The sequence below is a fragment of the Columba livia genome, chromosome Z (genome assembly GCF_036013475.1).
Source record: "Columba livia isolate bColLiv1 breed racing homer chromosome Z, bColLiv1.pat.W.v2, whole genome shotgun sequence".
NCBI classification, from domain to species: domain Eukaryota; kingdom Metazoa; phylum Chordata; class Aves; order Columbiformes; family Columbidae; genus Columba; species Columba livia.
The window spans coordinates 12361667-12371274 of NC_088642.1; the positions used below are offsets into that span (position 1 = coordinate 12361667).

The 9608-nt window shown below is 37.2% G+C and overlaps 1 protein-coding gene across 3 annotated transcripts in view; it reads left to right on the plus strand.

The window, feature by feature from the left end:
* LOC102097653 (histone-arginine methyltransferase CARM1) overlaps window positions 1–7975 on the plus strand; it is a 61053-nt gene extending 53078 nt beyond the window's left edge. For all 3 annotated transcript variants that reach the window (XM_065047238.1, XM_065047237.1, XM_065047236.1), the window contains 2 exons: window positions 912–1001; window positions 3306–7975. In XM_065047238.1, coding sequence (XP_064903310.1) covers window positions 912–1001; window positions 3306–3315 — 100 coding nt within the window. In that variant the 3' untranslated portion in view covers window positions 3316–7975. The remainder of the gene's footprint in view (window positions 1–911; window positions 1002–3305) is intronic.
* Window positions 7976–9608: the final 1633 nt, after the last annotated feature.

Below are 9608 nucleotides of genomic sequence, written 5' to 3' on the forward strand. Positions count from 1 at the left end.
TCCATTACATTTTTTAATTTTGGAATATAATCCTCATGGATGTGCTCCTCTGTTTAAGAATAGTGCTTTTTCTGTGTTGTTTGTCCTTCCACTGAGGCTGATGAAGATGTCTACTTTTGGAATGGCGTATTTCCTCACTAGACTGCTCTGCTGTTCCTGCTGTCAGCCAAATGTTTGGTAACTCCATTTCTATGCTTTACGTTGAAAACAGTCCTCAAATGACTGGGTTACAGAAGTTGCGGCCTGGTTTGCTTATGTGTATGTGTAGCTTTAACAGAAAGGAAACCCTTCTCACTTCAGGAAGGTGAATTTTTTCTTTTTTTGAGGGGGGCAGGGAGACGGGGGGGAAACACACTGACCAGTCAGGTGATTCCAGTGACGCCAAAGCTGTCAGTAATACTTCCAGGGTTCTTTAACCACATCAGCAACAAATACTTGATTTGGCATTTGTCAAATTTCCGGATCTTCTGCTTAGAAACTCCTCATGGAGAAAATAAATAACATAGATATTGATATGTCTCTTTCAAACTTAAAATGTGCTGATATTTTAATATATTAGAAAGAAAACTGTATACCACGAAGTGACGCCACAGCCACTGCTGTAAATACATGAATACATAAGGCATATCTACAATGGAGCATGGCTCAGAGACACCTGAGCTAGCAACCCTGCCAGACTGAGAATGTGGAGCACTTGAACCATCTCCTAGCACTGAGCTATCAGGTCCTACCACAAAGCTGATCTGCTTTTTGGATCAACATAGCACCTCTGTTCTGTGCAGGAGGACCTTTTCTTGTTATACTAAGTGGTTATTATTCTGACAGTCGCTACACTGCTGTTTTTTTCACACAAGATGTTATAGTTGGTTTAGTTCCATTACATCTTTTTTATATTTCTCTTTCTGATGCAGACAAAGTTATGACATTCAGATTGTGGCTACGGTGGACCAGACAGGATGTAAATCTGGTAACATTCTTGATTTAAAGAATCCAATTTTTAGGTAAGAAATGCTTTTGACTAAAATAACCATTGTAGACTGGTAACAAGTTTCTGACCTCTTACAGTGTACTTTATTTCTATAGGTATAAGGGAGTAGTTACTTATATAAGGCAGTAGGCTGTTTAGGCTGTGTGACAAAGAGCAAAAGAAAAAAGCTTCATTTAAGATGTCTAATGATTTAGTGCTGTGACAAAACAGTAGACATTTACTTGCTTGAACTAATGTATATTTAAAATCTTTTGCCATTTCCTGTTATGTGATGTGCATCATTGTGACTCAAGGAATCAGCAATATGCCGAGATGCACTCTGCTAAGTACATAAATTGCTCTTACTATTTGACATGAAGGACCTGTCCTTTCTGTATTAAATGGGGGGAGGCGGGGGGGAACCTACCTGCTGCAATCCTTTCCAACCAAGCAGAGACCTTCCTTTGGCATTGCTACAGCACCATATTTTGGGAAAAGCTGTCAATTACAGATTGGAACAAGCAGGAGGAAGGAGCCAACAGCTTTTCCAAAGGAGAAAAACAGGCTGGCTGTGTTCTGTTCTCATTCTTATGCTGTATTTGGTATAAAAATAGGCTAATACAGCTGGTGAATTTTTTTTTTCCAGAGGTATACATGGAAAATGCTTCCCTTGTTCACTTTGTGTTTCCTGTTTCCTATTTTTTTAACTTACACCTATATGACAATTCCACAGTAATCCTCTAAAACAAAAATATCCATTGTGTCTGATGAAAATTGACTGATTTTCATCTGTACATCAAATGTGCAGCACATCAGTTCTTTTGGCCTTAGAATGGGGACCTTTTGATTTAATTCATAAAATGCTTTTGTAATAAAGACTGTTCATGGAAGACTGCAATAATTGTAAATAAAATAATGCACTTGAAAATATTTATTTTCTCAGATTTGAACTGTGACATGGAAAGTGTCTAGCTTGCTTCTGTTTTTGATTTGGCTAATGCCAGTTTCAAATCTAAAAGCTTTTTGTGAGGATGATTATGAGTAAGTTTACTGGTCTTCTAAAATCTCTCCACTTAGCACAAATTGCATAAATGTGAATGACTTTTTAAAGATGATATAAGACTACTCATTTAGAAGCACAAGCAGCTTTTGTTAAAAGAGTTTTTAACCTACATAAAATGTAGAAATCACTTTTGGAATACTATCACTCATTTGCAAGAAAGCAGGGAGGGAAGTGGTCAAGTTGTGTGTTACACAGAGAAGTACTTTAGGTTATATGAAGCAGCATTCTAGTTTGGAAATTGAATGTAAAAATGTCACTGTGTGATTTCATGGTTGCTAGCCAGTTTGCCATATTGAGTTTGATAATTTAGACTTTTGTTCTTTTACACATTAATCCTGAGAGTGCTTGGTTGTGAAATCCTGCCATTAACACACTAACGTTATTTAATAGGCTTCCCCAGTGAGGTTAGGATTTTTTGTTGTTGTTTATTGATCCTATTCCATTCTTCCCCTGCCTTCCCATAACAATTACCAGAACTCTAAAAGAGTTGAAAATCAAAGGCAAAGAATACTTCCCTAATTAAAAATGCTTATTTGTAAACACAAGGTAACTTTCAAAGTGTTCATAAGGTTTTAAAAAAAATAAATATAATCCAGGTTTTAAACTAGGACATTGAAATTACTGTGCCTGGTGGAACGTTATGCCAACACATCCAGCCTAGCTCTCTTCTACGTCACTGCTTCACAGAGTCCCTGATACAAATATTTATCTCTGTACCACAGGGATGGATAGCAGGGAAGGGGCAATTCTGGTGGACATTTATTCTCATTTAAAACAACTCCACACTAATTCTATAGCATAAGGTAACAAAAACAAACAAACAAACAAACAAGCAAACAGACAAACAACTACACTGGGAAGCCTTTAATTTCTGTGAAGGCAATGGCCTGAGCTGCTATATGTAAAAGCGAAAGAAAGACTCGGCCTTTGTAAAATACGCTACAGTGAATTTGGTAGCATTTTACACTTGCTTGCACAGCTGCAAGTCTAAATAAAAAAGACAATTTAAATTTGAAATCACTCTGCATTTAATAAATCCAGTAACAGCAAGGGGACTGATTTCTTAGCTTTATTCCAATGAGACTTATCTGACATACATTGGGTGAGTGCTTACACAGAAGTCATTAAATATCAAAAAGTTATCAATTGTTTTTATTCCAGAGTAGAGTAAGTTACATTAGAATTTATTAAATCTGCTTAGTTCAGCTAGTGCTGTAAGCTATTGAAGAATTGTATATTTTATTGTAACTATTTTATTCTTTCATCCATTTTTAGGTATGCCTAGAATATATTGTAGTATGACATCTGAAAACAGAAGGGAGATTCTCACCAAGCTGAGGTGTTAATCTTCTATCTTTCCAGAGAACTGTGTTAAATACTTCAATTTTATCTCAGTGAACTCATTAATTTAGTTAATTTTAGAGACACAAACCTAAAGTTATCTTGCATATACTTTGCAAATGTTCTGAGATTTCCCTACCCCTATAGAACTGTAAGAGGACACATTTGTAAATAACTCCCAGCCTAGTGTGATGATATGGTATGTGTGACTTTCACTTTTTCTGTAGCTCTCTGAGAAGTATTGATAGTCCAAGGTATACAAAGAAGTATTTTTGGCTTGGGTACCTATCAAATGAAGAAGACTAGAAAGCTGTAGCACAGATTTTAATGAGATCTCTCTCCAGACAATGTTACCCATAGAGACCATGAACTGACTTCTACAGAATAAGTTTATGTCATTCAAAGCATAATAAGCTGGAGTCACATCAGAAATGTATACATCATTTCACTACCAAAACCATAACTGCAGTGATACCTCCAGCAAGACATAACCAGCCTTCCACACAGGGGCAAAGGCTGGTTTGAGTGAAAAGCCCCACAAAAACTGATCCTTTTCTCAGGAAGTTATGTACCACTTTTGATCAAAAGACCAGCTAAGGACACCTGCTAGGAGGAATTGAGAAACAGGTGTAGTTTATGAGGTTTTTCTCCAAGTCAACAGCCATTTGCAGCTATTTAAAGATAGTGGAAGGAGACTGTAGAAAGTAGTCCCTAAAACTGTGAAGCTGGTTGAAGTAACATGAATGTGAAACCATTGAAGTGTCAGAAAATTATTGCCTTGTTATTTCCAGTAGCATTTAGTACAGCAGGTGAGAGACTTCTAGTATAAAAATGTAGATTGAACAATAGAATACTGTTTCGTTACTCAAATATATAATGTTTGTTTTTCAAATGTATTTAATGTGGGTTGCTGCCTCAGAAATTACCATTCTAACCTGTACAAGAAATGTAATGAGATTTTTGATGGCTGGGTATCTATCCTTCCTAAATTTAGTCTGTACAGTGGTTGGTGGTTTTATATGAGACAAAAAACCAAATCCTGGAATGTCTAAATCCAAATACCAGGCAGCTGCAGTTCGGAGTTTTATAAAGTTTGGCAGGCTTTCCTCAGCAATTATGAAAGGCATATAAGAAATCTGAATCGGAATTCAGCTTATAGATTTGTAATGTCTCCTATTGACCTGCATGTCTCTCTGGATCTCTCATTTCAGTTTCAAACGTCTTCTAAAAAGTATCTGTGTATCAAAGACTACTATTTTCTATAGGGACAACTCTTACATTATGAACTTCATGTGGCAACTTCAATTCTTTTTAAGGAAGAAAGTACATAAAGAGGAGGAAAAACAACAGCAGCAGACAGCAGTGTCAGGTTGTGCATCTTCTTTTATTTCCAGAGCAAAAGGTGTATGTATCTAATAACCAAACCTACAATATGTATAGAAAAGATTGTTTCCTTACACACTAACAAGTATAAAGAATATTTTACAGTGATTGCTACTTTGAAGTGATTTGGATGATCCAGGACTGGTGTTAATATTTCTCTGTACTTCAGGAATTCGCTTTATTCCAGATTGTATGCTAAAACCAAAGAGAAGATTGAAATCAGACACTGTACCATTTGCAATTTGAAATAAGGTCCTGTGACTGTCTTCATTTCCTTATCATTTAACATTTTCTTCTTCTTTCTGACTTTGAAACAGTCCCTCAAGGACTACAATGTACTAGTTTCACCTTACAGGACTTTCTGGGTATAAACATGAGAATATAGTTGTAAGGTATTTTTGAAAAATCATGTCAATGAAAATATTTTATTGAAAAAAATGCTGGTGTTTTGTTTTGATTTTTTATAAAGACAACATTACTGAATCCTAGAGAATATAGGAAAACTAAAGCAGAACGGTAGGGATGCTGGAGCAAACAGTGATGATGTAGTTTTATAATGTAAGACACTTGAACAAATTTGAACACATCATAAAATACAGCGTTTCCTCATTTATAGTTCAAGAGGCTATAACAATCCGTTTGAAAAGTGATACATTGCCTTGCATCCAGTAGACTCAAAAGCTACAGTAGGAAAGACAATGAATATCATATTAAGGAGCTATACATTTTCATGCTTTGTTGTATCCATGGTCATTTAGAAGATTAATCTTCAAGAAAGAAATGCTTTTAACAGCTTATTTTTCAACCCTTGCAAATGGTTATTTTCTTTTACCATCACCCCAGAGAAATGCATTTAAAGTTTTGCAAGCAGTCATACGTATGTGGTGATTAATGATAAATTGCATTTTCACTAGTAAAGACTCCCATTTTGAATGTCTATCTCTATGAATTCTCCCGTCTGAACTGACGATTAGAATATTCCTTTCTTAGGAACAGTATAGGAATTCTGTTTGGTTACTGTTACTATAGTGGTTGCTAGAAGTAGTGATTTACAGTATACCCTGTGGACTAGACCCAGAGAAATCTTTGTGATAACAATTCTTCATACTTACGACAATTATGACATCCAAAAGCAACCTTGATGCATCTGGATCTAAGTGCAGTGAAACACAATGCAATTGGTGTTAATTTGTTTAGCTAAGTTTCTACGAGTTGTGCTTTTTTTCTCAAGATGCAAAAAAGAAAAAAGCAGAGTGGGAAAGAAAAAGGTATTTAGAGGTTGGAAAACAGTCTCCAGGCGCTCTGCATTTTATTCTTCCTTCAGCTTTGAGACGTGGTATACAGGGTTTCACTCTTCTTGATTAGATAACACACATATTGACAATTCTCCACTGATCAAAGTTGAGAGCTAAAACTGGGGAAAGATACACTGTCAAGATGCAGATGAAGAGTTGATAGAATGGAAGTCAGCAGTTCAACAGGAGATTGCAGGCAGAAAAGTTCATTTACTGCTGGAAGCACCCATGAGGGTATAAAATACCTGAGACTAACTGTTCAGGTTCAGCTCACCAGGTTTGACCCACACTGATTTTAGCAATATTCAGACGCACTTGTTTCCAGAAGAAAAAGAAACTAATGTAAAGTGAAGAAAACCACAGACAAAGGAGAGGGAAGTACAAAAATGTCTTTCCTGAAGTGGCTGTGTCTCCCTAGGTTGGCCAGCTTTCAGGCATGCCATCTTACAACATTGCTGGGCCTTCAGCCTGATTTTGCTGGAACTTCAGCCTAATTTACAGGAGGCTTTAGATGTCCCTTATTTAACTGGTCAGTCAGTAATCAGAAATCCAGTGGATCATAATTAAAATCTGCTGTGAACAAAGCATTGCTCAATAGCACTGGAACTTACAATAATAGATCTTAAGTTTATTGGCCTCTGAACAACAGCCAGGATTCATGTTTCACTTCAGATCACTGCCTTTCACTTGAGTTTGGTGAACAACAGACATTTTTGAGTATCTGTGAAGATACTCAAAGCAATCTTTAGTCTTTTTCACTAACATTTCTTCAGTGGTGGAAGAAGAAGCCAAAACTTTAGTTTCATGGGTGTCTTTCTTTGCTTAAGTGCTACAGCTAACAAGACAGAAATCCTCTAATGTACATTAATCCAGTAACACTCCTGTGAGTAGTAAAAAAGGATGGTACCTCAGAACACTCTTGAGTTCAGGAAATAGCATAGAACTAAAACAATACATTGAAAAAATCACCATCACCCAAAATCCCAACAGTACAAGTTTTCCTTTGCTAATATATGAGATAACTGGTGTGTACCGAGAGCAGGAACATGGATCCAGTTTTGCTAGAATTCAGGTGGAATTTCCAAAGCATTTAAAGTGAATAGTGCCTTCCCAAGATCTGCTATGAACACAGGCCTTGGTCTGGCAAACCTGTAGATCAAAGAGCACTTATAGTCTTTATATGAAAAACAACACAAGAGAAAATGGCCCACCTTCACTCACAACATTCAACTATAATTCTGGATTTCAGAGGATATCAGAAACTCTTCCAAGAATACTGATGCCAGGACACGCACATTAATAATCTTGTTCTTTGCCACACTCCATCCACCTTTGAAATAGTGAGATAAGAAATGAGAACAAATGACTCTGCAGCTGAGTGTTTTGAACTGACGGAAATATAATTGGAAACATAATTTGGAAACGGAAATATAATTCAGTTCAGATGTCATGGGGACAGCAATTTTATTTCACAAGAAACAACAGCGAGCATATCAAGATGCTCAGGAAGCCTGCCCTATGTTTTGCTGAACATGTGGCCAGATTACTTTCACTCTGTCACTTCTGCCAGGTATCAGTGACGGTATCAAATACTTTGGAAAATGACCGGAATTTCGGTCCTCTGTCAGTGACTGAACTCACCATAGCTCTCCTCAAGCTGGAAGCCAGTGCCAGAAAAGTGCTGCAATCAGGGACTGGCCCTAAGTGAGAGTCTGCTAGCGCTGCTTCTGGTACTGCTGTAACAAATTGATTACAGAGAAATCAGAATGGATGAGGATGCACCGTGTGAAAGACAAAAAGGCTGTACACACTTCGTGATGATCTTATCCAGCGTATGACTATTCAGTGACACATGCTCTTGGAATTCTTACTGCTCATTTTTGCTGCTCAAACAGCATGATCCTTGTTTTGTTTTGTTTTGTTTTGTTTTGTTTTGTTTTGGTTTTGAAAAAGTTGTCAGAACCACATTTTCAAAGGTATGAGAAAAAAAAAATGCTTGGGATACCAAGTTGGATACCTCATGCTGAGGGAGTGACACACAGTTATGTGAGCACAACACAATCTAAGAAGAATCTAGAAGGTAGATCTGGATCTTGATATGAGGCTTTCACTAGAGAGGCAGACTGATAATACTGAATTTCAACATCACATACCTTGTTCACAAATTACAAGTGCACTTTTCTGCGTTTTTGTATTTTGGTTTCTTTAGTATCTCCATGGAATAAAAACAGCATCCAAGAGAGACATAAAACAAATATTAAAATAGACATTAAAATATCTGTGCTGACACATAACTCTGAACACACTTGGGAATATACTGGAGACGTGATTAGGTCAAGAACTATGTTCTACAATTACAGCCTGTTTAAGATACCAGAAGATCTTTAATTATTTTTCATCAAGGATAGATGCTTGTATCTGTAAGCTGCTAGACTTTAAATGTCTGGCTGACATTCAAAAATTTCATTGGTTTATTCTCTGTGAAATGTTTGCATTATATCAAACAGGCTGAGTATGGCAATATATTTTTTAATGTCTTAACTGGATGTGGTCCTGATTCTTAAAAAGAAAACACACAAAAAATTGGAAAATGTAATTAGCGTGGACAATAGACTTATCTCAAGTATCTACAGAGGCTATTCCCAACACTTGGGCTGTGAAAGTGTACAAGCTTGGGATATTATGGCCTTTAAGCCAAGCTTCAAAATACACACTCTTCCTCCCCCCTTTTAAAACACATGCATTACATGTAATATTGACAGGCACAATCTCAACATTTCAAGGAGTGAGAAAACTAAGCACCATAATCCTGTTCCCTCTATCACCTATGCCTGCTCTATTTTGTTAGTTACTGACAAGTGCTTCCCAGGAGACAAATACAAGAAAAACAGTATTATCACCAGCTGTACTGAAGAAAAAGCTTTACTCCACCAAATAATTTCCCTCTACATCACTTCTGTACTCAAATATATTACAGGAGGTATTACAGAAGTATTTACTATGCTCTGACTTTGCGTCATTGCTGATGTAATCACACAAACCTAATAATTACATTTATGGTTATGGGTCCCTTTTCTATTTGGAAGCGATGACTTTATTGAAACACATGGATGTGAAAAAACGCTTCTGCTGTGAACCGTTCCATCTGGCGTTCTCCTGCATCAGTGCGGCTTAATCTATACCGTGGTACGCTGCCTTATTTTTCAGTCGGGATTTCACTTGTGCAGGGTGCTGGGCGGGCTGGGCTCCGGACCGTGTGTGGGAGGGGAGGCAGAAGGCAGGAACACAAGGAAGGCACAGCGGATCGTCACGAACTGATGCCATGACAGAATGAAATAACAGTAGGAAAAGCCCCCATGAGCGCACACTTTTAAACGGCTGCGTACAACTGAACAGTGCTGAGTATGTGGCAGTGTAACTGTTGAACCAAGAGTGCACGTAGTTTCTTTCCCTGGATTCTGCTAACAGTTACTATGGAAATGTAAATTAAAGAATTGCCAATGTGTCGAACTATAAATACACCTGTCTGCCGTGCCCAGTTTTTAAAGCAAAAGAATTT